This window comes from Hyla sarda, chromosome 1 (assembly GCF_029499605.1).
Source record: "Hyla sarda isolate aHylSar1 chromosome 1, aHylSar1.hap1, whole genome shotgun sequence".
Classification (NCBI taxonomy): Eukaryota; Metazoa; Chordata; class Amphibia; order Anura; family Hylidae; genus Hyla; species Hyla sarda.
The window spans coordinates 102,928,161-102,956,101 of record NC_079189.1 but is presented as its reverse complement, the minus strand read 5'-3'; the positions used below and the strand labels follow the sequence as shown (position 1 = coordinate 102,956,101).

General features: G+C 43.5%; 1 protein-coding gene across 12 annotated transcripts in view; it reads right to left on the bottom strand.

Annotated features, from left to right (window-relative positions):
- Positions 1-27,941, bottom strand: part of PCM1 (pericentriolar material 1) — a 175,261-nt gene that overhangs the window by 126,589 nt on the left and 20,731 nt on the right. For all 12 annotated transcript variants that reach the window (XM_056559117.1, XM_056559133.1, XM_056559153.1 and 9 more), the window contains exon 2: positions 16,317-16,447. In XM_056559117.1, the coding sequence (XP_056415092.1) occupies positions 16,317-16,412 (96 nt within the window). In that variant the 5' untranslated portion in view covers positions 16,413-16,447. The remainder of the gene's footprint in view (positions 1-16,316; positions 16,448-27,941) is intronic.

The following is a 27,941-nucleotide window of genomic DNA, read 5'->3' as shown; positions in this document are numbered from 1 at the left end:
TGGCATTTGCCAGAGAACACCAAGATTGGCAAATACGCCACTGGTGCCCTCTCTCTTCAGAGCTAAAAGCAGGTTCACACTGAGCACATGTGACAGAGTCTGGAGACGTTGTGGAGAACGTGTGGGGTGGCTTTTCTTTGGGGGGCCCCACAACCCTCCATGTGCTTGCGAGAGGTAGCCTAAATGCCATTAGCTAAAGAGAGGAGATCTTCAGAGCCCTTGTGAGACCATATGCTGGTGCAGTTGGCCCTGGGTTCCTCCTAATGCAGTGCTTCCCAAACGCGGTCCTCAAGCACCCCCAATAGGTCATGTTTTCTGGATTTCCTCAGACTTTCACAGGTGATATAACTGTGGTGATGCCTGATTCACTGACCATAATTATATCACCTGTGAAAGACTAAGGAAATCCAGAGAACATGACCTGCTGGGGGTGCTTGAGGACCGTGTTTGGGAAACACTGTCCTAATGCAAGAGAATGCTAGACCTCATGTGGCTGGAGTGTGTCAGCAGTTTCTGGAAGAGGAAGGCATTGATGCTATGGACTGGCCCGCCTGTTCCCCAGACCTAAATCCGATTGAGCACATCTGGGACATTACGTCTCGCTCCATCCACCAACGCCACGTTGCACCACAGACTGTCCAGGAGTTGTCGGATGCTTTAGTCCAGGTCTGGGAGGACATCCCTCAGGAGACCATCTGCCACATCATCAGGAGCATGCCCAGGCATTGTAGGGAGGTCATACGGGCACGTGGAGGCCACACACACACTACTAAGCCTCATTTTGACTTATTATAAGAACATTACATCAAAGTTGGATCAGCCTGTAGTGTGGTTTTCCATTTTGAGTGTGACTCCATATCCAGACCTCCATGGGTTAATAAATTTGAATGCCATTGATAATTTGTGTGTGATTTTGTTGTCAGCGCATTCAACTATGTAAAGACGAAAGTATTTCATACGATTAGTTTTCATTCATTCAGATCTAGGATGTGTTATCTTAGTGTTCCCTTTATTTTTTTGAGCAGTGTATATAGACAGATATATAGGAGTTTGTTAGGATGAATTCTACGAGTTTAGTGATAACTCCAGGGCTGTATTTCTGGTTGTGGGTTTGGGATGAGAGAAACAGGGAGCAGGCATCAATGCCATCTCTGTGTGTGGGATGTTGCTGTACAGGGATTCTACATCCATTGTAACTAATATGGATTTGGTAGGAAAGTTTGTAATCTGATTAAGGTTGCTAAGAAAGTCAATGGTGTCCTGTATCAAGCTGCTGGTGTTTTTGACAAAGGGTTTTTAATAGGTTACCTACTAAGCCAGAGATCTGTTCCGTTCATGTGTGCCTGGGTTGCCAGTTTTGTGGATTTTTGGAAGCATGTAGAATGTCCCTGTTATGGGATTTGTGGGTATGAGTGAGTGTCTCTAATCCTTTCTGTGACTCTTACGGGAAGGATTCAATCAATTTCTTCAATTCCATGGTGTATTCTTTTGTGGGGTCTTCTGTCAGTTTCATGTAGTGTCTGACAATTGTCCGTTTCCCTCTTTGATGTAATCCTCGGTGTTCATTATCACTACTGCTCCTCCCTTGTCTGCTGGTTTGGTTGTTATGGTTTGATTATTCCTTAAGATTTTGATGGAGTCTGTTTCTAGTTTTGAGAGATTGTAGTTGGTTTTATTTTGTTGTTTTGTGACCAAGGATGCTGTTCTTAGTCTGAAACTTGCAATATGGATGTCCAGTTTGCTGTTGCGTCCTGGTGATGGGGTTAAATCAGAATTCTTTTTCTTGATATTGTAATCCAAGGTTGTTGTAGTACTGTCCTTTCTTGTGATAGTACTCTTTTAGTCTTAGTCTCCTAAAGAATACTAGTCTGAGTATAGTTTGATGTCATCCAGTTTAGAGCTTGGACAGAATGATACTCCTTTAGAGAGAACAGATCTCTAGGATTTGGATAGTTCATAATCTGAAAGATCTCTGGCTTAAAAGAAAACCTATTAAAACCCTTTGTCAAAAACAGCAGCAGCTTCATACAGGACACCACTGACTTTCTTAAACTCAATCAGATTACAAACTTGCCTGCCAACTCCATATTAGCAACAATGGATGTAGGATACCTGTACAGCAACATCCCACACAGAGATGGAATTGATGCCTGCTCCCTGTTCCTCTCATCCCAAACCCACAATCGGAAATACAGCCCTGGCGTCATCACTAAACTTATAGAATTAATCCTAACACACAACTACTTCAGCTTCAACAGTGACAAATATCTACAAATGATGGGCACTGCAATGGGGACCAGGATGGCACCACAATAAACCAACCTATTCATGGCTGACCTTGAACAACGATTTCTAGACACACAACTTCACAAACCCTACAGATACTACCATTACATTGATTATATTTTTATCATATGAACAGAAGGAAAAAGAAAAATGAAGTATCATGACGCCTTTAACACATTCAATCCATCTATCAAACTCAAAATGGACTGCTCTACAAAAAATGTCAACTTCATGGACACTACTGTCACAATAAACAGGAGCACACTACAAACGTCTGTGTACAGAAAACCCACAGAACGATCCAGCTATCTACATAAATGCAGTTTCCATCTTTCACACACAAAGAAGGGAATCATATAAAGCCAAGCTACCAGGTACCATCGCATCTGCTCCAACCCCGATGACAGAGACCTGCACCTACAAACACTGTCTGAGAAATTCAAACAAAAAGGATACAAACCTAGGACAATCAATAGGAAAATACACTCCACCCTTCAAACACCACAGGAACACCTGCTACAATACAGAGAGATACAACCATCACCACACGTACCACTGGTAGCCACATACAATCCGGCCCATAAAGAAATATGCAAAATTATCAAGGACCTACAGCAGATATTGGCGGAAGATGAGATGCTAAAAGAAATCTTCCCTGAACCTCCCATCTTGGCCTTCAGACAACCACACAATTTACAACAAAAGCTGTCAGCAGAAAGAACAGACACAAACTATTGGACCAAACCTCGCTGTAAACTCTGCCAAACACATCTGCACCAAGACTGAAGCTACCTACAACAACAAGACATATAACATTAACTCCTTAAGGACTCAGGGCGTAGCTGTACTTCCTTAGTCCACTCCCGTTCTATAATGCGGGACCACAGCCTATGGGGGCTATAACATTGCAAAAAAGAAAGTGGGAAAAAAAAAAGTTCATCATTTAACCCCTTCCCTAATAAAAGTTTGAATCACCCCCCCCCCCCTTTCCTATTTAAAAAAAAAAAAGTGTAAATATGAATAAACATCTGTGGTATCGCCGCGTGAGGAAATGTCCAAGTTATAAAAATATCTCATTAATTAAACCACACGGTCAATGGCGTACGTGCAAAAAAATTCAAAAGTCCAGAATAGTGTATTTTTGGTTACTTTTTATATCATGACAAAAATGAATAAAAAGTGATCAGTAAGTCTGATCAATACAAAAATGGTACAGCTAAAAACTTCAGATCATGGCGCAAAAAATTAGCCCTCATACCGCCCCATACAGGGAAAAAAAAAAAAAAGTTAGAGGTCAGAAAATGATCACTAAAGTACGACCAAAGTACAACAAAATCAAACCTACAGTAGGGCATCACAAAATTTCTTACCGAAAAATGTACTGTGTAGAAACGGAAGCGTTTTTCTTCAATTTTGTCGCACAATGATTTTCTTTCCGCTTCGCCTTAGATTTCTGGGTAAAATGACTGATGTCATTACAAAAGTAGAATTGGTGGCGTAAAAAATAAGCAATCATATGGACTTTTAGGTGCAAAATTGAAAGTAGGGCTGGGCGGTGTACCGGTTCATACCGGATACAGTTTTATTTTTCATCGCACGATATCAATTTTTGCCCATACGGGTCGGGCCCCACCCCCGAGACCCCCACCCCCGAATGAATTACTTGTGACGGAGCCGCGGGATGTGCAGGAGCGGGAGCCGCGGGATGTGCAGGAGCGGGAGACGCTGAGCTCACGTGCGGTGCACATTCCCGCTCCCCCTGCAGCTGCCGCTTGTTCTCAGTGATCGGAGCCAGGGGAAAGCGCAGAAACTTCATCCCCTGGCTCTGATGTTTCCCTCAGCCCCCCTGCTCAGCCCCCCTCTCCCCTTCCCACAGGCTATTTGTTTATCATACCAGTCCCCAGACGCGGGCTCTGCAGGACTGCCTTCCACCTGCAAGCACTAAATGTGACAGGCAGGCACAGGACATCTTATCTTCATCCCCGCTCTGTTCTCTGATCCCCGAGCAGGGACGAGGATCAGAAGCTCTGCCGCGCCCGTACATTCAGCGCTTGCAGGAGAAGGCTCTGCAGATTCTTACATTCCCATCCCTGCTCGGGGATCAGAGAACAGAGCGGGGATGAACATAAGATGTCCTGTGCCTACCTGTCACAGGGGGAGAAGGCTCTGCAGTGGCTGGGGACGGGGATTATAAACTGCAGCGGCGGACAATGTATGTAAATAGCTGACAGTGCGCCCGTGGGGGGAATCACGATTGCGCTGCAGCTGACAGTTAACCCCTTCCCCGCTATAGGGGCCATGCGCACGGTCCCCATGGCAGGGAAGGGGTTAACTGTCAGCCGCTGCACTGTTTCCCACATGGTACCACGGTAATACCGTGATACCGCCATAACCTGAAAATATACCGTGATATAAGTTTTAGGTCATACCGCCCAGCACTAATTGAAAGGGTTATGATTTTTTAAAGGTAAGGAGGAAAAAAAACAAAAGTGCAAAAACGGAAAAAAAAACCTGAGTCCTTACAGGGGTACTCTGGTGGAAATTTTTTTTTTTTTATTTTTATTTTTTAATCAACTGGTGACAGAAAGTTACACAGATTTGTAAAATCCTTCCATTACTTATTAGCTGCTGAATACTACAGAGGAAATTATTTTCTTTTTGGAACACCGTGCTCTCCTGCTGACATCTCTATCCATTTTAGGAACTGTCCAGAGTAGAGTTTGCTATGGGGATTTTCTTCTACTCTGGACAGTTCTTAAAATGGATAGAGATGTCAGCAGAGAGCACTGTGCTCGTGATGTCAGCAGAGATCTGTGTGTTCCAAAAAGAAAATAATTTCCTCTGTATTATTCAGCAGCTAACAAGTACTGGAAGGATTAAGATTTTTTTAATAGAAGTAATTCACAAATCTGCTTAACTTTCTGGCACCAGTTGATTTAAAAAAAAAAAAATTCCAACGGAGTACCCCTTTAACCCCTTAAGGACTCAGGGTTTTTGCACTTTCGTTTTTTCCTCCTTTAAAAATCATAACCCTTTAAATTTTCCACCTAAAAATCCATATTATGGCTTATTTTTTGTGTCACCAATTCTACTTTGCAGTGACAGTCCTTTTACCCAAAAATTCACGGCGAAACGGAGAAAAAAAAAACAACATTGTGCGACAAAATCGAAGAAAAAACTCAATTTTGTAACTTTTGGGGGCTTCAGTTTCTACGCAGTGCATATTTCGGTAAAAATGACACCTTATTATTCTGTAGGTCCATACGATTAAAATGATATCCTACTTCTATAGGTTTGATTTTGTCATACTTCTGGAAAAAATCATAACTACATGCAGGAAAATTTATAAGTTTAAAAATGTCCTCTTCTGACCCCTATAACTTTTATTTTCCACGTACAGGGCGGTATGAGGACTCATTTTTTGCGCCGTGATCTGAAGTTTTTATCAGTACGATTTTTTTTTGATCAGACTTTTTAATCACTTTTTATTAATTTTTTAATGGTATAAAAAGTGACCAAAAATACGCTTTTTTGGACTTTGGAATTTTGATGCGCGTACGCCATTGACCGTGCGGTTTATGAATGATATATTTCTATAGTTCGGACATTTACGCACGCGGCGATACCACATATGTTTATTTTTTTTTTATTTACACTGTTTGATTTTTTTATGGGAAAAGGGGGGTGATTCAAACTTTTATTAGGGAAGGGGTTAAATGACCTTTATTAACACTTTTTTTTACTTTTTTTTTTTTTTGCAGTGTTATAGGTCAATATATACAACACTGCACACACTGATCTCTCATCCTGATCACAGGCGTGTAATTAGTGTTATCGGCGCTTGACTGCTCCAACCTGGATCTCAGGCACGGAGCAGTCATTCGTCGATCGGACACCGAGGAGGCAGGTAAGGGCCCTCCCGGTGTCCTATAAGCTGTTCGGGACGCTGCGATTTCACCGCGGCGGTCCCGAACAGCCCAACTGAGCAGCCGGGATTACTTTCACTTTAACTTCAGATGCAGCGGTCAGCTTTGATCGCCGCGTCTAAAGGGTTAATACCGCACATCGCCGCGATCGGTGATGTCCTGTATTAGCCGCGGGTCCCGGCCATTGAGAGCCACCGGGACAGACCCGATATGACGCGGGGACACCGCGTGACCCTGCTGCATATCGCGGGAGTCGGCGGAGGACGTAAATATACGTCCTGCGTCGTTAAGGGGTTAAGGGACTATACACCTGCACATCCCCAAATGTGGTCTACATGATACAATGCACCAAGTGTGACATGGGATGCTACATTGGTGAAACCGGCCAGAAACTCCATGAAAGGATGAATCTACACAGACATTCCAACAACCGCCATAAAGAAAATGACTACTGCACCTCAGTTGGACACCATTTTACCCAAACAGGCCCCTCCATACATGACCTTACAGTCAAGATACTGAGAGGGAATTTCAAAAACACACAAGAGAGAAAGACATTTGAAGCTAAAAAGATTCCAAAAACTGAGGACTCAATGTGGATTTGAGCTTTTTATCTCATCAAAATTTCTTAGAACCTGTGCTGTACTGGATTCTCTTTTGCATCTCACTTTGCCCTGCTTAATTACAGTCTTTTCCCTGCTCCCCCTCCCTCCCTCCCCCTTTTTCGCATTCTTATCTATTTAGTCTATGTTCCCATAGCAGGACATTTATGGCCCAGCTTAGTGTGAATTCTCCACATCTATTGTCTTAACCCCTGCATATTTGTGAGATATAACCTGTGTCTTCTGCTTGCAGGGATGTGGAATTTCTATCGCCCGACGCCCGGGACTAGCAGTTTTGGGCGCCGGACAGGTGAATTTGTCCGGCCCTTAGCCCGGCTTCGGGCAAGCAGGGCCGGACCTGACAAGTGCGGCGGATCTGCAGTCTGTATGGAGCGGGCTGCCGACTCCTGCCCGCTCCATACTCTGCAGCCTGTGTCCTCGGAAGCAGAGCAGGGGAGATGAGAAGCTGTGTATTGGTCTTCTCTCCCCTGCTCTGCAGACGTGCGGGGGGAGATGAGGGGGCGTGGCTTCTTGCTCTGCAGACGTGCGGGGGGAGATGAGGGGGCGTGGCTTCTTGCTCCCCGTGCAGACCTGCGTCCTCTGCCTTCACTCCACCAGCTGTAGCTTCGGAGAGCTGAGGGGAGGAGGCCCGTCTGCACGGGGAGATGCTTGCGGCGCTCTGCAGTATGTATGGAGCGGGCTCTGGACTCGTGACCGCTCCATACTCTGCAGCCCCCGGCTATTCTCAGTAGCCGGGGGCCGCCGCTAATAGCCAGCATGCGGCGATCGCCGCAGCTGGCTATTAACCCTTTCGACGCCGCTGTCAAAGCTGACAGCGGCGTCGAAAGGGACATGTGAATGCTCCCTGGTGGGCTAGTGGGGTGGATCGCGGGGGGCGATCCACTATGGAGGTAGCCGGAGGACTTACCTCTGTTCCCTCCTGTCCCGGCTCTGTCATTGATAGAGCCAGGCTGGACCAGGCTTTATCAATGGATCACAGAGCACACAGAGTAATGGAGTTCAATAGAATCTATTCATCTGTCTGAGGAATCTAATGATTCCTCATAAGTGTAAAAAAAATAAAAAAAAAGTTTTAATAAAAGTTTGAAAGACACACATTAACCCAGTGGTCTTCAAACTGTGCCCCTTCAGAAGTTACAAAACTACAATTCCCAGCATACCAGGACAGGCGTTGGCTGTCCGGGCATGCTGGGAGTTGTAGTTTTGCAACATCTGGAGGGCCACAGTTTGAAGACCGCTGCATTAACCCCTTCCATGTTAAAAGTTCAAATCACCCCCTATGAAAATATAACATTATGTATCCCGTACGGTAAATGTAAAAAAATACCAAACCACAGATTTGCAATTTTTATAATATCCCAGAAAAAAAAAGTTAAAAAGCGATTAAAAAGTCAGATCAATACCAAGATGGTACCGATACAAAAAACTGATTATGGCGCAAAAAATGAGCCCTCATACAGCCTGGTATGCGGGAATAAAAATAAAGCTACAGGGGTTAAAAAATGGCAATTAAAAAAATTTGAAAAAGTCCAGAATTAGTAAAACATGACGTAAACGATGCAAATCTGGTATCGCTGTAATCAGGCGCCTAAAGTATAAAACTAACGTTACCTCAACCACAAGGTAAATGGCGCAGAAAAGAAAAACCACCAAATCTGCTAAATTATCTTTTACTATTTCAATTTCACTTCCCCAAATATATATATATATATATATATATATATATATATATATATATATATATATATATATATATATATATATATTTTGGTTCAGAGAATATGTTATTGAAAAATTAAAAAGTGTCATTATAGTAGGTAGTTATGGCTATTATAGGGCGAGGAGGAAAAAATCAGAGCATAAAAGCGAAAATTGGCCGAGACAAGTGGATCGTCATGAGGGACAAGTAGATTTTGCTCCATTTTAGTCCCGTGGACAAGTAGTTTTTTATAAAATTTCCACACCCCTGTGCTTGTGAGCTTAGATTTGCTTTACACTTGATAAAGGGAAGAATTCCGAAAGCTTGTCTCTACAAAATGCTGTTAGTCCAATAAAAAAAGGTAGTACAAGATACTGCAAAATTTTTAGATTTTGCATCTATATAGTGATATATATCTATTTTAGTTTTCTTACCTGCATGCGTGAATGTCCAAACTATAAGACTAGCTAAACCTCACGGACATTTTTGGTCACTTCGTATAGCATCAAAAAAATGTAAAATTGATCAAAAAGACCCATCAAAACAAAAATGGTACCGATAAAAACTACAGATGGCGCAAAAAAAAATTAGCCCTCATATAGCCCTGCATGCGGAAAAATAAAAAAAATTATAGGGGTCAGAAAATGACAATTTTAAAACATACTAATTTTGTTAGTTAGAATTTTATTTTTAAGGAGTAAAATAAAGTAATACCTAAATTGGGTATGTATGGACCTACAGAATAAAGATAAGGTGTCATTTTAACCAAAAAGTGCAGAAGTACATGAAAGACATGATTAGGAGCTTCCATTCCTGGCCCATTTTTCGTTCTTTATTTTTTTTTCTCCTTCCCTTCTAAAAACCATAACATTTTCTATTTTGCGCCTACAGACCCATATAAGGGCTTGTTTTTTGTGGCACCAATTGTACTTTGTAATGACAACTTACCGTATTTATCGGCGTATAACACGCACTTTTTAGGCTAAAATTTTTAGCCTAAAGTCTGTGTGCGTGTTATACGCCGATACACCCCCAGGAAAGGCAGGGGGAGAGAGGCCGTCGCTGCCCGCTTCTCTCCCCCTGCCTTTCCTGGGGTCTAGAGCGCTGCTGCGGGCCCTTCTCACCCCCTGGCTATCGGCGCCGCTGCCCGTTCTGTCCCCCTGACTATCGGTGCCGGCTCCGATAGCCAGGGGGAGAGAAGCGGCGCCGACAGCCAGGGGGGAGAGAAGGGGCAGCGGCACCCATTGCCGGCGTCGCTGCCCCGTTGCCTCCCCCCATCCCCGGTGGCATAATTACCTGAGTCGGGTCCGCGCTGCTGCAGGCCTCCGGCGTGCGTCCCCGGCGTCCTTGCTATGCGCTGAATGGCGCGGCGCATGACGTCAGTGCGCCGCGCCGTGCATAGTAACGACGCAGGGGACGCACGCCGGAGGCCTGCAGCAGCGCGTACCGGACTCAGGTAATTATGCCACCGGGGATGGGGGGAGGCAACGGGGCAGCGGCGCCGGCAATGGGTGCCGCTGCCCCTTCTCTCCCCCTGGCTGTCGGCGCCGCTTCTCTCCCCCTGGCTATCGGAGCCGGCACCGATAGTCAGGGGGACAGAACGGGCAGCGGCGCCGATAGCCAGGGGGTGAGAAGGGCCGACAGCAGCGCTCTAGACCCCAGGAAAGGCAGGGGGAGAGAAGCGGGCAGCGACGGCCTCTCTCCCCCTGCCTTTCCTGGGGGTATATCGGGGTATACACGCGCACACACGCACCCTCATTTTACCATGGATATTTGGGTAAAAAAATTTTTACCCAAATATCCTTGGTAATATGAGGGTGCGTGTTATAGGCCGGTGCGTGGTATACCCCGATAAATACGGTACTTTATAACAAAATCTGTGGCAAAACAAATAAAATAAAAAAACAGTGGGGTGAAATAAAAAAAATAAGCCATTTTTGGGGGCTTCAGTTTCTACGCAGTGCACTTTTCCGTAATGATGACACCTTATCTTTATTCTGTAGGTCCATACGGTTACAAGGATACCCAATTTATGTAGGTTTTATTTTATTTTACTACTTGAAAAAAAATATAACTAAATACACCAAAATAAGAATTTTTAAATTGTCATCTTCTGACAGCTATTCCTATTTAAATTTTCCTCATTTGGGGCTATATGATGGTTCATTATTTGCGCCGTGGTCTGTAGTTTTTATCAGTATTATTTTTGTTTTGATAGGACTTTTTGATCTCTTATAAATTTTTTATGGTATAGGAAGTGACCAAAAATGCACAATTTTGGACTTTGGTATTTTTTTACGTGTACACCATTGACCGTACAGTTTAACTAACCTTATATTTCAATAGTTGGTACATTTACGCACTTGTGGCAACATGACATGAGATTATGTTTGTTTACGTTATTTTATTTAAAAATAATGTGTGTGTATATATATATATATATATATATATATATATATATATATATATATATATATATATATATATAAATTTTTTTTTTTTTTTTGCCATACAGGGGCTATACCATGCACTCTTGCGATTGCATACTACGTTCAATGCTATGCCATAGCATAGCATTGATCAGTGTTATCGGTGCTCTGCTGCTCCAGCCTGCCATGGCTGGCTGGGAGCTTTATAGCACCGATTGGACGGCAAGGAGGCAGGTAAAGGCCCTCCCACCGCCCTCTCAGCTGATCTGGACATAAAGATTTGATTGCGATGGTCCCAATCAGCTCCGCTGAGCTGTTGGGATCGTTTTACTTTCATTTGAGATGCCCCAATCAGCTTGTGAGCATGCTATAAACACCGATAATGGGACCAGGGCGTACAGATACTCCCCTGTTCCTTAAAGGGGTACTCCGCCCCTAGACATCTTATCCCCTATCCAAAGGATAGGTGATAAGATGTCATATCGCCGGGTCCCGCTGCTGGGGACCCCCGGGATCTCTGCTGCGGCACCCGCGCTATCATTACTGCACAGAGCACGCTCGCCATGTGCGTAATGACTGGCGATACATGGGCCGGAGTATCGTGATGTCACGGACCACCCCCTCAAGTCTATGGGAGGGGGCATGATGGTCGCCACGCCCCTTCCCATAGACTTGTATTGAGGGGGCGGTCTGTGATGCTCCGGCCCCTGTATTGCTCACCATTATGCACAGAGCGAGTTTGCTCTGTGCAGTAATGATAACGCGGTGCCGCAGCCGAGATCCCGGGGGTCCCCAGCAGCGGGACCCCCGCGATCTGACATCTTATCCCCTATCCTTTGGATAGGGGATTAGATGTTAGGGGTGGAGTACCCCTTTAAGGATGAAGGGCATATGGGTACACCCTTGCATCTTGGTACTTAACAGGTTAAAGGGTGCATATTTACCAGATAGTGGGCACCTTCTTTCTGAACATGAAGAACTAATCTCAGCAGCAGGAAAGAAAAACACTTATCCAGAAGTATATAAGATGGCTATTTGTGAATTAATATTATTTTTTACTGAGCAAGCAAAAAAAGGGAGAGGTTTGCTAGACTGAACATCCCGTAAACCTGTAAGAATGGTGTAACACGAGTCATGATTCTTTGTCAACCGATCACTCTAACAAAACACTGCATTCTGCCAAAGATTGAAGACTGTAAAAACACAGAAAGCACAGAAACACTCACACATAAACAAGGCTTGTCTTATGATTCACAAGTATGTTTATTTTTTGTTTGTACAGACATGTCACTCCCTGCTTAGAAAGAACAAAGGACAAAGAAACAAAGCTTCACAAAGACAAAAGTTATCCGCATACAACAGTGTACACCAAATTCCCCACCATACTTTTAGTTGTCCTTTAGAAGTTTCTAACTTAAAGGGGTATTCAAGGATTTTTTTTTTTTAAGTGTAGTTCATAATATAGTGTCTCTACCTGTGTGTGACGTTTTTCTCACTATTCTTCTGTGATTTTCCCCCCAACATTTATTTTTAACAGCATACAAAATGACTGTTTTCTCAGATTTTTTCCAGGCTGCAATGCGGCTGATGACAGGGAGCCTGTCTCAGGTGATTTCTTCAGGCATTTAGCCCTGCTTCGGGCAAGCAGTGTTAAATGCCAGAAGAATTCACACAGGTCCGCTCACACTGTTGCTGTACTCAGCTCAGGACATCGGGACGCTGACGTCCCGTGCGGCGCCTGTGATGACGTCACCTATCGCGCGCATCCCCGCAAGGAAGTCTCGTTATAGACTGCTGCAGGGAGATGTAAGTACAGTAACAGTGTGAGCGTACCTGTGTGAATTGAGAGTGAGTGAGTGAGAAAGATAAACTTGCCATATATTCTTAACGGTCCAGTAACAAAAGTGACCGCTGAGCCTGCTGGAGCAGACATGGGGCCAGAGTACAGGTAGCAGGGGATCAGAGAGGAGGGGAGGTTTGGTAAATAATGTGGTAGAGGAGAGGGGGGTTGGGCTGAAATATAATGACACTAGGGGCATCAGAAGGGAGGGGGGGGGTATAATGACACAGGGGGCATCAGAAGGGAGAGGTATAATGACACGAGGGGCATCAGAAGAGAGGGGGGTATAATGACACAGAGGGCATCATAAGGGAGGGGAATATGATGAAACAGGGGGTATAATTACACAGGGGGCATAAGAAGGGAGGGGGGTATAATGGCGCAAGTGGCAGAGGGGGGGTAACATAATGGCGCAGGGGGCACTACTTGATCCCTACCTGATAAAGGGACATACCTACCTGAAGGGGGACTACCTACTTAAAGGAATACTGTAGTGCAAAATAACTTATACCCATAAGTGATAGATCACGGGGACAACCCCCCATCTCTTGTATGAGGCCCCAGCAGACGGCATGAAGGGAAAGTTCCATCCCTGCATTATGCAGCTGCTGAAATGCCCCATCCATGTATCTATGGGATACATACATGGGGGGGGAGGGTGGGGGGGGGTTAAGATTCTGTCGGAAGCTGCGTCATGTGGACAAGCCCCCATTCCTGACGGGGCCCCTTACAAGAGATCGGGGGGAGGGGTTTCCCAGCGGTCAGGATCAGTTATTTTGCACTGCAGTATTCCATTAATGGGGCGGACTTACTTATCAGGGACCCTAGCCACCTAATGGGGTGACATACTGGTCTGCCAATCAAGTTTTTATTAAGAAAATACCTTATTTACATACTATTTGGGTTACAATTATTTTGTACCAGGACAAGTGGATTGTTTTGAGGAACAAGTAGATTCTGCTCCGTTTTAGTCCCTTGGACAATTAGTTTTTAAAAAAATTTCCTCACCCCTGCTGTCTGCTTCAATGGGCGGAGTGATCGCTTGGTGGGAGAGAGATCAATATACAACAGCATTGAAATCCACAGGTCTTTTGAATGGATGCAGCTCATTTATGTTTCAATGGGTGGGAGGAAAATGGAATTATGGGATTTGTAGCCAAAAAAAGAAAACTCAAAAATGAATTACTAGTTCACAAAAAGCTAGTCACAGTGTTATGGTAATCTCACAACATAGCCATTTAGCACCAAGACAAGCGCAGATCCTTCTTAAGCATGTCCATTATTGTCTAATAGGTACGTACTAAAATCACCTTATGGTGGATAACCCCTTTAAGGACTGCCTCAGCAGTGTGGAAATGTAAAAAAAAAATAAAAAAAAAAAAAAAAACACACTTCCACGGGACTAAAAAAAAATTGACGATCCACTTGTCCGGACCAATTTTCGCTTTTACACTCTGTTTCGTCCTCGCCCTATAATAGCCATAATAACCTACTATAATGATACCTTTAAATTAAATTCTCCAAAAAAAAAATAGTAATAATAATAAATTAAATATATTTATATTCGGTGAAGTGAAATTGAAATAGTAAAAGATAATTTTGTAAATTTGGTTTTCTTTTTCTACGCCATTTACCTTGTGGTTGAGCTAACATGTTATTTTGAGACTTTAGGTCGGCCTGATTACAGCAATACCAGATTTGTATTGTTTCCATCATGTTTTACTAAGTGAAAAAAAAAATGAACTTTTTCAAAAAAAAAATTTATTCACATTTTTTGACCACTGTAGCTTTTTTTCCCACATACCAGGCTTTATGAGGGCAAATTTTTTGCACCATAATCAGTTTTTTGTATCGGTACCATTTTGGTATTGATATGACTTTTTAATTGCTTTTTGATTTTTTTTTTTTCTGGGATATTATAAAAATTGCAATTCTGTGGTTTGGCATTTTTTTTTTTACATTTATGTCATTTACCGTACGCGATACATAATGTTATATTTTAATAGTTTGTACAGTTACGCACGCAGCGATACCAAATATGTTTATTTTTATTGTGTTTACATGTTTTTATATAGGACAAGGGGGTGATTTGAACTTTTAAACTTATTAAAACTTTTTTTTGTTTTACACTTTATTAGACTTTTAGGAGGAATCATTAGATTCCTCATACAGATCAACGGAGTTCTACTGAACTCCACTGATCAGTGTGCTCTGCAATCCATTGATAGAGCCTAGTCCAGCCAGACTCTATCAATGACTGAGCCACAGACCAGGGAAACAGAAATAAGCCCTCCGGATCCACCCCACTAGCCCACTAGGGAGCATTCACAGATCCCTTAAGACGCTGCTGTCAGCTTTGGCCGCCTTCTGGCTATTAGCGGCGGCCCCCAGCTACTGAGAACAGCCGGGGGCTGCAGAGTATGGAGCGGACAGGAGTCGGGAGCCCGCTCCATACAGACTGCTGAGTGCCGCACCGCCCTGCTTGCCGAAACAGGGCTAAGGGACAGAAAAATTCACCTGCCCGGTACCTGGAACTGCATGTCCCAGGCGTCGGGCGATAGGAATTCCACATCCCTGCTGCCTGCAGCTTTTTTACCCTACTGGCATGTATAGTTGCCACATAAAAAGGGCTGTAAGAGGTGATCTAAGAACAAAAACAAGAGAGTTTAAATGGTGGTATAAAAGACCTTTAAAAGGAAAACTGTCAGTCCGATCACCCACCCTAAATCCAGAACACTGGGTTTATAGAGTGGGTGACCAGGAGTGCACAGAGGGGTCATTTACTAAATTTGGTCCACCAGTTACGGAGATATGGGCTTTCAAAAGTCTATTGTTTAGTCCAGTAATTTGCGCTGTGGAGGCGGGCCCCGCTGACTGGTTGCCTCTGCCTCCGTTGGTCAGCTCATAATACTACGGTGAATCCAGAATATCCTCTTTTGTCTTATGCAAAGCTATATTTTAGTCTGCACTATTTGTACTTACTAGCACCACCACTATTGAGTATACTGGGCTATATGAGGGCTCATTTTTTGCGCCGTGGTCTGAATTTATCGGTACCCTTTTTTTTTTATGGGACTTTTTATGATCGCTTTTCATAAATATTTTTAGGGTATGGAAAGTGAACAAAAATACGAAATTTTGGACATTGGAATTTTTTTTTTTACGTGTACACCATTGACCGTGCGGTTTAATAAACATTTTTTTTTTTTTTTTTTATAGTTCGGACATTTTCGAACGCAGCGATATCACAAATTTGATGTTTATTTTTGTTTACAATTTTTATTTTATTATTGGAAAATGGGGTGATTTCAACTTTTATTAGGAAAGGAGTTAAATCACATTTATTAACCATTGTTTTGTCCCCACAGGGGACTATTACATGCAATCTTCTTATTGCATACATGCGTCATAGAAGGCGAGCGGGACGAGGGAGTATAAGTGCGCCCTCCGTCCCCAACAGGTTAAACAAACTGCATATCACTAGTATACACAACTAAACATATAACAAATTACCATATTATTCAGCCTATCTTCCAGGGATTCATGACTCCAATTGGGTAGATCTTGATCAGTAATGGTTTCTTCAGGTGGACCTCCTCCAGTCGCCATAATTTCTTTAAGTGCTCAGCAGATAAAAGACAACCCTGTGTTAAAAATAAAAGAAAACCGTTACAGTATTTATGGCCGTTGGCACCCCTGAAATTTTTCTAGAAAATGAAGTATTTCTCATAGAAAAGGATTGCAGTAACACATGTTTTGCTATACACATGTTTATTCCCTTTGTGTGTATTGGAACTAAACCCAAAAAGGGAGGGGAAAAAAAAGCAAATTGGGCATAATGTCCCACCAAACTCCAAAAATGGGCTGGACAAAATTATTGGCACCCTTAACTTAATATCAATGAGCTTCTTACACCTCTCAGCCGGAATGTTGGACCACTCTTCCTTTGCAAACTGCTCCAGGTCTCTTATTGGAAGGCGCCTTTTCCCAACAGCAATTTTAAGATCTCTCCACAGGTGATCAATGGGATTTAGATCTGGACTCATTGCTGCCACTTCAGAACTCTCCAGCGCTTTGTTGCCATCCATTTCTCTGTGCTTTTTGACTTATGTATTGACAATTTTGAAAGGTTGCCAATAATTTTGTCCAGCCCATTTTTGGAGTTTGGTGTAACATTATGTCCAATTTGCTTTTTTCCTCCCTTTTTTGTTTAGTTCCAATAAAAACATAGGGAATAAACATATGTATAGCAAAACATGTGTTACTACAATCCTTTTCTGTGAGAAATACTTCATTTTCTAGAAAAATTTCAGGGGTGTAACTATTTAAAATAAATAAATAAATTAAAAAAATTGACACACCCTAAAAAAACTCCAATTCTTAATACATACAGAGCAAACATCCTGCCAAGGAAGAAGGAAACTTGTGAGCCAGCTAAAAACAATGCTTAATTGGATCTACATTAAAAGAAATCCTCCCAACACTACATCACCGTGTCAACAATTCCACGTTCCCGACAAGTTTCATGTCAAGGACACTACCGGAATGAATTAATATACCCTTTCCAATTGGGAGTGTTAACTAGGACACTTACCTATCGATATCAGTAACGTAAACAACACAATGCATGTATGATATCTAAATAGTTATAAATATACATAAAAAAAATGCATGTCTGTGGTCTAAACAAAATGTATAATAAAAAACAGAATCCTCCAAAAGCTAAACTTTAATAATAAAACAGAAACTCACGTCATACATTAAGACCCTGCCAAAACGCTTCCATGCACAATTCTCTAAGGACAGGGATGAGGTTCAGATTGCGGGAGGTCCAGCTGTGCCCCCCCCCCCCTCCTGCTATCTCCCCTATGGGGCCCCGGCAGTCAGGGGCATAATGCGGCGGCTGATATGCCCCCTTAATACATCTCTATGGGAGAGCCGGAGCACTGCATTCACCAATCTCCGGCTCTGCGATGTATTGAGGGGGGCATGTCGGGCGCCGAGTCATGTGGTGGTCATGTAGCGCTATTTCGGCAAAGAGCCAACGGTCCTGTAGGAGAGATTGCGGGGGGGGGGGGGGGGGGGGCAGCGGTCAGACCCCCTGTGATCTGAAACTTATCTCCTAGGATAGGGAATAAGTTTCATATCCTGGAGTACTCCTTAAAAGAGATTGGCAAACTACTTCTGCTTCAGTAATATAAAGGCTTCAAGTACTCATCTGTATGTCCTGGAAGTCATGTAGTGTTTTCAGTCAGACACTGTGCTCCCTACTGCGACCTCTGTCCTTTTAAAGGAACTGTCAACCAATTGTCCTCTACAATGACAATTCTCATTTAACCATAAAATGCATGGCACAACCAAAAAAAAATGTGTGTGTGGAGAAGTTGAAAAGAGAACCACAGTTTAGCAAATTCTGAAAGGTTTTATTTTCACGCCGCACACTTTACGGTAAAAATTACATGTTTTCTTTATTCTGCAGGACAATACGATTAAAATTTGATACCCATGATAACATGCTTTTCTATTATTCTACCGCTTAAAAAAGTCTCAAACTTTAATAAAATTAATATGTTTAAAATCCCTATAACTTTTTCATTTTTCCGTATATGGGTCTGTATGAGTGCTCATTTTTGTGTCATGATCTGTAGGTTTTATCGGTACCACGTTTGCGTATATGTTCTATACTTTTTTTTTTACAATTACACCGCTCACCGTACGGGATAAATAAAATAATATTTTGCCAAATATGCTTATATATATATATTATATATATATTTATTTATTTTTTATTATTATTAAGCTTTTTTTTTTTAAACTTTTTTATGCTTACCGTAAAATCTCTTGTAGGATCCATTGAGGGGACACAGAGACTGTGGGTATATCTTGCTGCCAATAGGAGGCTGACACTAGGCATACAAAGAGAAGTCGGACCCTCCCGGCAGGATATACCCCGCCTACTGACTCAGCTAATCAGTTCAGGCCCAAACCATAGCCACAAACAAGTGGGTGCTGTGATCCCCAATGGATCCCCCAAGAAAGATTTTATGGTAAGCATATAAAAAAAAATCTATTTTTCTCGGTCTCCATTGGGGACACAGAAACCATGGGACCTACCAAAGCGGTCCCCAGGGAGGGAAAAATACCCAAAAACAGAATCAGGCGGAAGATAGAGCCACTGCTGCCTGCAAGACCTTGCGACCCAAACCGGCGTCCACGGATACAAAAGTGTGCACTGGGTGAAAGTATGCAAAGACGACCAGGTGGCCACCTTGCAGACTTGTAAGGCCAAAGCCCTATGGCGTAGCGCCCAAGAAGCCCCAACAGAACGAGTGGAATGAGCAGTGACCCGAAAAGGTGGGACCTTCCCTTTATGCCGGTACGATTCCGAGATGGCGGAATGGATCCACCGAGAGATTGCCGCCTTGGAAGCCAGAAGACCCTTGCGATGGACCCTCTGGAATCACAAACAAGCAGAGAACTTTTACCTCCAGTATCTGGATTTCATCTAGGCATTTCCCAAAGAGCCGAGTACCGGCGAAAGGCAACTCTGTAAAGAGATTTCTTCGAAGAAACATCTGCATCCCACGCTTTCGGCAACATGGAGCAACGAATCGCAAGCAAGTTACCCTAGGCAAAGACCATGCATTAGGTTGACTCCAAAGCTGCCGAACACAGGAAGTCCCCGGCCTGAGAGAGTTGACTAGCGAGGTCTGCCAAGTCCTCCCCAGGGGCACCTAACAGGATGCCCTGCCGTAGCTGAGAAGCCCAAACCGGAACTCCCTTTGACACCCAAGTGGAAGCGAAGGTGGGTAGCAAGGACAAACCATCCGATTCAAAGGCAAGTTTCACCAAGTTCTCGATCTTCTTATCCGCCAGATCCTTAACCCCTTGAGGACTCAGGCAGGGGTACTCCCATGGAAAACTTTTTTTTTTTTTTTTTTTTACTAACTGGTGCCAGAAAGTTAAACAGATTTTTTAATCACTTCTATTAAAAAAAATCTTAATTCTTCCAGTACTTTCTAGGGGCTATATACTAAAGAGAAATGCAAAAAGAAATGCATTTCCTCTGATGTCATGACCACAGTGCTCTCTGTTGTCCATTTCAGGAACTGTCCAGAACAGGAGAAAATCCCCATAGCAAACATATGCTGCACTGGACAATTCTTAAAATGGACAGCAGAGGTCAGCAGAGAGCACTGTGGTCATGGCATCAGAGGAAATGCATTGCTTTTTTGGATTTCTCTTTAGTATACAGACCCTAAAAAGTACTGTAAGGATTAAGATTTTTTTTTTTTTTAATAGAAGTGATTTACAAATTTGTTTAACTTTCTGGCACCAGTTGATTTAAAAAAAAAATTTCCACGGGAGTACCCCTTTAACCCCTTCCCGACCTATGACATACCTGTACGTCATGGGTGGCAAGGTGTTCCCGACCCATGACATACAGGTACGTCATGGACATTACTGCCGCTACTCGCGGCAGCCCGCAGCGCCCGGAAAGATGGTGGCTATCACTGATAGCCAGCCATCTTACCGTGCGACCACGGGGGGTTTCGTCCCCCACCCCCCCCAGCGATCGCTGCTATCAGCTGGTCAAATCTGACTAGCTGATAGCAGCGTTTCGCTATGAAAATACTTAGCAGCGCGGTGTGTGAGTTCCGATCACGGGGATCGGGACACACACCGCTCTGCTAAGTGTCCCTGACCCGTCCCCTGGCGTCACTTACCCGTCGGAGCGGTGTCCCGAGCGGTCCCGGCGTCCTCCGTGCGGTCCCGACGTCCTCCAGGCGGTCCCGGCGGCGCTGCGTCCCGGAGGTGAGTTTCCGGCAGCAGTGCAGCATCTTCATTGGCAGCAGTGAGATCGCCGTAAAGCGATCTCACTGCTGCCGCTGAGAGTTTCAAAACTGCAACTCCCAGCATGCCCAGACAGCCTTTGGCTTTCTGGGCATGCTGGGAGTTGTAGTTTTGCAACATCTGGAGGTCCACAGTTTGGAGACCACTGCATAATGGTCTCCAATCTGTGCTCTTCCAGATGTTGCAAAACTACAAATCTCAGCATGCTCAGTCTGTCCAGGCATGCTGGGAGTTGTAGTTCTCTAACATCTGGAAGAGCACAGATTGGAGACCATTATACAGTGGTCTCCAAACTGTGGACCTCCAGATGTTGCAAAACTACAACTCCCAGCATGCCCAGACTGCCCAAGCATGCTGGAAGTTGTAGTTCGGCAACATCTGATCCTTCAGATATTGCCGAACTACAGCTTCCAGCATGCCTTGGCAGTCTGGGCATGCTGGGAGTTGTAGTTTTGCAACATCTGGAGGCACACTAGTTGGGAAACATTGTCCGTTTCCTACCTCAGTGCCTCCAGCTGTTGCAATTGTTGCAAAACTATAACTCCCAGCATGCACTGACAGACCATGCATGCTGGGAGTTGTAGTTTTGCAACAGCTGGAGGCACACTGGTTTGGAAACACTAAGTTTGGTTGCAACACTTGAAAGTTTATTACTTAACTTAGTGTTTCCAAACCAGTGTTCCTCCAGCTGTTGCAAAACTACAACTCCCAGCATGCACGGACAGCCAAAGGGCATGCTCGGAGTTTGCAACAGCTGGATGTTTGCCCCCTCCCCCCAATGTGAATGTACAGGGTACACTCACATGGGCGGAGGTTTACAGTGAGTGCTGGAAGTTTGAGATGGCGCAAATTTTGCGCTGCAGCTCAAACTTCCAGCGGCAAACTTGCTGTGAACCTCTGCCCATGTGACTGTACCCTAAAAACACTACACTGACACTAACCTAAAATAAAAAGTAAAAAACACTACATATACACATACCCCTACACAGCCCCCCTCCCCCCAAAAAATGAAAAACGTCTGGTACGCTACTGTTTCCAAAACGGAGCCTCCAGCTGTTGCAAAATAATAACTCCCAGTATTGCCGGACAGCCATTGACTGTCCAGGCATGCTGGGAGTTTTGCAACAGCTGGAGGCACCCTGTTTGGGAATCACTGGCGTAGAATACCCCTATGTCCACCCCTATGCAAATCCCTAATTCAGGCCTCAAATACGCATGGCGCTCTCTCACTTTGGAGTCCTGTCGTATTTCAGGGCAACAGTTTTGGGACACATATGGGGTATCGCCGTACTCGGGAGAAATTGCCTTACAAATTTTGGGGGGCTTTTTCTTCTTTAACCCCTTATGAAAAGGTGAAGTTGGGGTCTACACCAGCATGTTAGTGTAAAAAAATAATTTTTTTACACTGACATGCTGGTGTTGCCCTATACTTTTCATTTTCACAAGAGGTAAAAGGGAAAAAAGACCCTCTAAATTTGTAACGCAATTTCTCCTGAGTACGGCGATACCCCATATGTGGGTGCAAAGTGCTCTGAGGGCGCACAACAAGGCCCAGAAGGGAGAGTGCCCCATGTACATTTGAGGCGATTTGCACAGGGGTGGCTGATTGTTACAGCAGTTCTGACAAACGCAAAACAATAAATATCCATATGTGACCCCATTTTGGAAACTACACCCCTCACGGAATGTAATAAGGGGTGCAGTGAGCATTTACACCCCACTGGTGTATGACAGATTTTTGGAACAGTGGTCTGTGAAAATGAAAAATAAAATTTTTGATTTGCACAGTCCACCGTTTCAAATGTCAAACGCCAGTGGGGTGTAAATACTCACTGCACCCCTTATTACATTCCATGAGGGGTATAGTTTCCAAAATGGGGTCACATGTGGGGGGGTCCACTGTTCTGGCACCATAGGGGCTTCCTAAATGGGACATGCCCCCCAAAAACCCTTTCAGAAAAACTCACTCTCCAAAATCCCATTGTCGCTCCTTCCCTTCTGAGCCCTCTACTGCGCCCACCGAACATTTTACATACGCATATGAGGTATTTCCTTACTCGAGAGAAATTGGGTTACAAATTTTAGGGTGATTTATCTCCTTTACCCCTTGTAAAAATTAAAAAATTGGGTCTACAAGAAAATGCGAGTGTAAAAAATGAAGATTTAGAATTTTCTCCTTCACTTTGCTGCTATTCCTGTGAAACACCTAAAGGGTTAAAACACTTACTGAATGTCATTTTGAATACTTTGGGGGGTGCAGTTTTTATAATGGGGTCATTTATGGGGTATTTCTAATATGAAGATCCTTAAAATCCACTTCCAACCTGAACTGGGCCCTGAAAAATTACGATTTTGAAAATCTTGAGAAAAATTTGAAAATTGCTGCGGAACTTTGAAGCCCTCTGATGTCTTCCAAAAGTAAAAAACTTGTCAATTTTTTAATGCAAACACAAAGTAGACATATTGTATATGTGAATCAATATGTAATTTATTTGGAATATCCATTTTCCTTTCAAGCAGAGACTTTCAAAGTTAGAAAAATGCTAAATTTTCAAAATTTTCATGAAATTTTTAGATTTTTTACCAAGAAAGGATACAAATATCAGTGAAATTTTACCGATAAAATAAAGTAGAATATGTCACGAAAAAACAATCTCGGAATCAGAATGATAAGTAAAAGCATTCCAAAGTTATTAATGTTTAAAGTGACAGTGGTCAGATTTTCAAAAAATGCCCAGGTCATGAAGGTGAAAATGGGCTGGGTCATGAAGGGGTTAAGGACTCAGACAATTTTATTTTTATGTTTTCGTTTTTTCCTCCTTGCCTTCTAAAAATCATAACTCATATTTTCATCCACAGACTAGTAGGAGGGCTTTTTTTGCGCGACCAGTTGTCCATTTGTAATGAAATCACTCACTTTGCCATAAAATGTAATGCGCAACCAAAAAAATTCTACTATTTGTGTGGGGAAACTGATAAGAAAACAGCAATTTTGCTAATTTTGGAAGGTTTTGTTTTCATGTTGTACACTTTACGGTAAAATAGACCTGTTTTCTTTATTCTGTGGGTCAATACGATTAAAATAATACCCATGATTAATTGCAAACTTTTTAACCAAATTAGTGCATTTAAAATCCCTCTATTTTGCTGACCTATAACTTTCTCATTTTTCCGTATAAGCGGCAGTATGAGGGCTCATTTTTTGCAATGTGATCTGTAATTTTTTTTTTATATACCACATTTGCATATATAAAAGATTTTAATAAATGTGTTATCAATTTTATTTGGAATATTATAAAAAAAAAAAACGCATCAATTTTGTACTTTTTTTTTTTTTACGTTAACGTCGTTCACCGAATTGGATAATTAACATTATAATTAATAGTTCGGATATTCACGCACGTGGCGATACCAAATATGTTTGTTTATTAAAAACTTTTGTTTAATTTTTTTTACACTTTTTGGGGGTAAAATGGGGAAAACGGACTATTAACATTTTTATTGGGGGAGGGGATTTTTCTAATTTTTTTTTTTTTTTTTTTTACACTTTAATAGTCCCCATAGGGGACTATTTATAGCAATCATTTGATTGCTAATACTGTTCAAATCTATGCATAGGGCATAGCACTGATCAGTGTTATCGGTCATCTTCTGCTCGATCTCAGACCAGAGCAGAAGACCCGTGGAAGGCAGCAGAGGCAGGTGAGGGGACCTCCGTCTGCCGTTTTGGATAATTGGATCGCTGCGGCAGCGCTGCGGGCGATACGATCATCCATTTTAGTGACCGCACTGCCGTAGATGCCGTGATTTGTATTGATCACGGCATCTGAGGGGTTAATGGCGGACATCCTCACGTTCGCGGATGTCGGCCATCAAGGTGGGTTCCTGGCTGCTATCGGCAGCTGGGACCTGTTGCACATGACACGAGCATCGCTCCGATGCCCGCGGTTATGTACAGGACGTAAATGTACGTCCTGGTGCGTTAAGTACCAGCTGGCCAGGACGTACATTTATGTCCTGCGCCGTTAAGGGGTTAAAGGATGCTGCGTCTGCAGAAACTGGAGGATCTACTGCAGTTGGCGCTGTCCACTTGGAAGCCAGATACGGAGGAAAGGGAAATTGAGCCTAAATCTTCTTGGTTCCCTGGAAAAGTTTGTCCGGATGCTTCCAAGCCACGTACAGTAAGGAATCAAATTCAGTCTAGGGTCGGACATAGGATCTAGTAAGAATAGACAGCCAAGAAAATGGAGCAATCTCTCCCAGATCCTGTGTCCCGTGGCTGGTGCTGAAGAAGCAGCTGTACTGTGTCCTGTGGACGGAACCGAGGAAAACCTGAAGGCTGAACTGGAAAAAGAGAAGAGGGAGGTGCCAGCTGCACTGGTCAGGTGACTCAGGGACCTAGACAGTGCCCCATTGGAGGGAGAGGAGGAGGACCCCAAAAGGTGACTCCTTCGGGAGAAGGAGGGCGGGGAGCGCCGCCAGCGCGCCCGTGGAGCGGGCGGAGCTAATTCCCGGAACAGGCCGCAGCCTCAATTAATGCCCCCGCCGGCACCGCACACGAACAGAGGTGAAAGTGAAAGTAAAAGGGACGGTTGGCTCGCAGAACACTTACGTAGGAGGACCAAGCTGCCTGTAACACTGACGCCCAAATGAGATGCGCCAGAAAAGTAAGCAGCACCGGGAGGAGGAATAGGGGATAGAGCTGCCCCAGTAACCCCTACAATCCCGGAGGCCGAGAGTCCCAGCAGCCACATGTCCCAGAACATAATAAAATATAGGGAAACCCACTTGGGGTCCTAAGGAGAGGGGCCTGGGAAAAGACAGGGAGAAAAAGGTAAAGGAAAGAAGGGGAAGGAGGGAACATACTCATCTTAACCCATACATACTCACCTAGGATGTCTTCGGCCAGCTATGGTCACCTGCGTCATATCAGGCTGAGACAGCGGGACGAGCAGGGAAGTTAGGGGGACTCTCGGACCCAAGATGCAACACCAAGCGCTGGCTGTTGGCGGGAAGGGGTTAACGGTGCATACTCTATGCCCCGTGCCCCTTTGCCGCATATGGGGGAACAGGTAGCCCCATGCTCCTTAACCCCCCACCTAAAAACAAGAAATAAAAAGGAGAAAAAAAATCTAAACAGGCCCTAGCTAAAAAAATAAGAAAGACGACCAGGTTTGGAGAACTCCAGACCTCTGTCTGCCTCCTACTGACACTAAGTTAAACTGATTAGCTCAGAGTCAGTAGGCGGGGTATATCCTTCCAGGAGGGGACGACTTTTTTTGTATGCAAGGTCAGCAAGATATTCCCACGGTCTCCGTGTCCCCCAATGGAGACGACCGAGAAAGGGACCACTTAAATTTTTATTGGGGGGGAAGGGCTTCACTTTTTTAAAACTTTTTTTTCCCCCACAATTTTTATGTCCCCATAGGGGACTATTTATAACATCAATGGATTCCAGATAGTGAACAGTGCTATTCATAGGTATAGCAATGATCAGTATTATCAGCAATCTTCTCTGGTCTGCTCGATGTCAGACCAGAGTAGAAGACCACAGGATGACGTCCGGAGCAGATAAGGGGACCTCCACCATCCGATCATCCATTCAAACTGCAGCATTGCTGCAGATGCTGTGAGCTGTATTGATCATGGCATCTGAGGCGTTAATGGTGAACATAAGCGCGATCGCTGAGATCCACCAGTACCGGCAGGTCCCTGGTTGCTGATAGCAGCTGGGACCTGCCGGGCATGATGTGAGCACTGCTCCGATGTTCCAGTCACATACAGGACGTAAATGTACGTCTTGGCGCGTTAAGTACCAGGACGTACATTTACGTCCTGTGTCATAAAGGGGTTAGGAGTACTCTGGTGGACAACAATTTTTTTCAGATTAAATGGCTACAGAAAATTATAACAGATTTGTTAATTACTTCTATTAAAAATTCTTAACCCTTCCAGAACTTATCAGCTGCTGTATACTACAGAGGAAGTTGAGTTGTTCTTTTTTTGTCTGACCACAGTGCTCTCTGAATAATAATAGCCATAACGCTTTACATTTTCCACCCACAGACCCACATGAGGGCTTTATTTGTGCACCATTAATTGTACATTGCTCATTTTATCATAACATGTATGGCAAAATGGGAAGAAATGGGGGGAATTATAAGCAATTTGGCAATTTTTGGGGGCATCCGTTTCTATGCGGTGCACTTTTCAGTAAACATGCATGACATGTTATCTTTATTCTGTAGGTCCATCCATACGATTACAACGATCCCCAATTTATATAGGTTTTATCCTACTACTTTTAAAAAAATTAGAACTTTTTGTACAAAATGAGAATACTTAAAAAGGTCCTCTTCTAACCTCATAACTATTTTATTTTTAAATAAATATATGTATCAGGGCCCATTTTTTTGAGCCATGATCAGTAGTTGTTAACCGATACCATTTTGTTTCGATGGGTCTTTTTGATAGTTTTATATAAATTTTTTTATGGTTTATGAAGTGACCAAAAATATGCAATTCTGGATTTTGGTATTTTTAACTTTATGCGACTGTGGTTTAATTAACGCACGCGGCTAAATCACATATAAATACGGCGCGGCCGTGCAGCAGGCCTATGAAGCGAGCTCAGCAGCTAAGCTCGCTTCATACATATACTCTCTCTCTCCCGGCTGCTATCAGCAGCCAGGACCCGCGGCTAATGCTGGATTGGGCCAATGCCTGGCATTAACCCTTTACACGCCACAATCAAAGTTGATCACGGCATTTAAAATGCTGATAATGCAATGCCGGCAGCTCAGCAGAGCTCATCGGGATCATCACTGAGAAATAGCGATTTCCCGATCAGCTGAGAGACCCTTACCTGCCTCCTTGCCATCCAATCGGTCCCCTGCTGCTCCAGGGAGCTTCAGCAGGCTGAAACAGCAGAGCACTGATCAACGCTATGTTATGGAATAGCAATCAACAGTGTATGAATCTAATGATTGCATGTAATAAATATATATATATATATATATATATATATATATATATATATACACATACACACATATATATATATATGAAAGTGGTGATTTAAAACACTGCACAATGTTGCTCCATAGAACAGCAATGATCAGTGCTTTCAGTGCTACATTGCTCCAGGCTGTCATTGCTTCCTGGAGCATGGGAGCACCAATCCAATTGGATTGCTCGATTAGCTCCACTGAGCTACCAGCAGTTAATTCTCAGCATTTTAGATGCCATGATCAACTTTGATCAGAATGTCTAAAAGGTTAATGT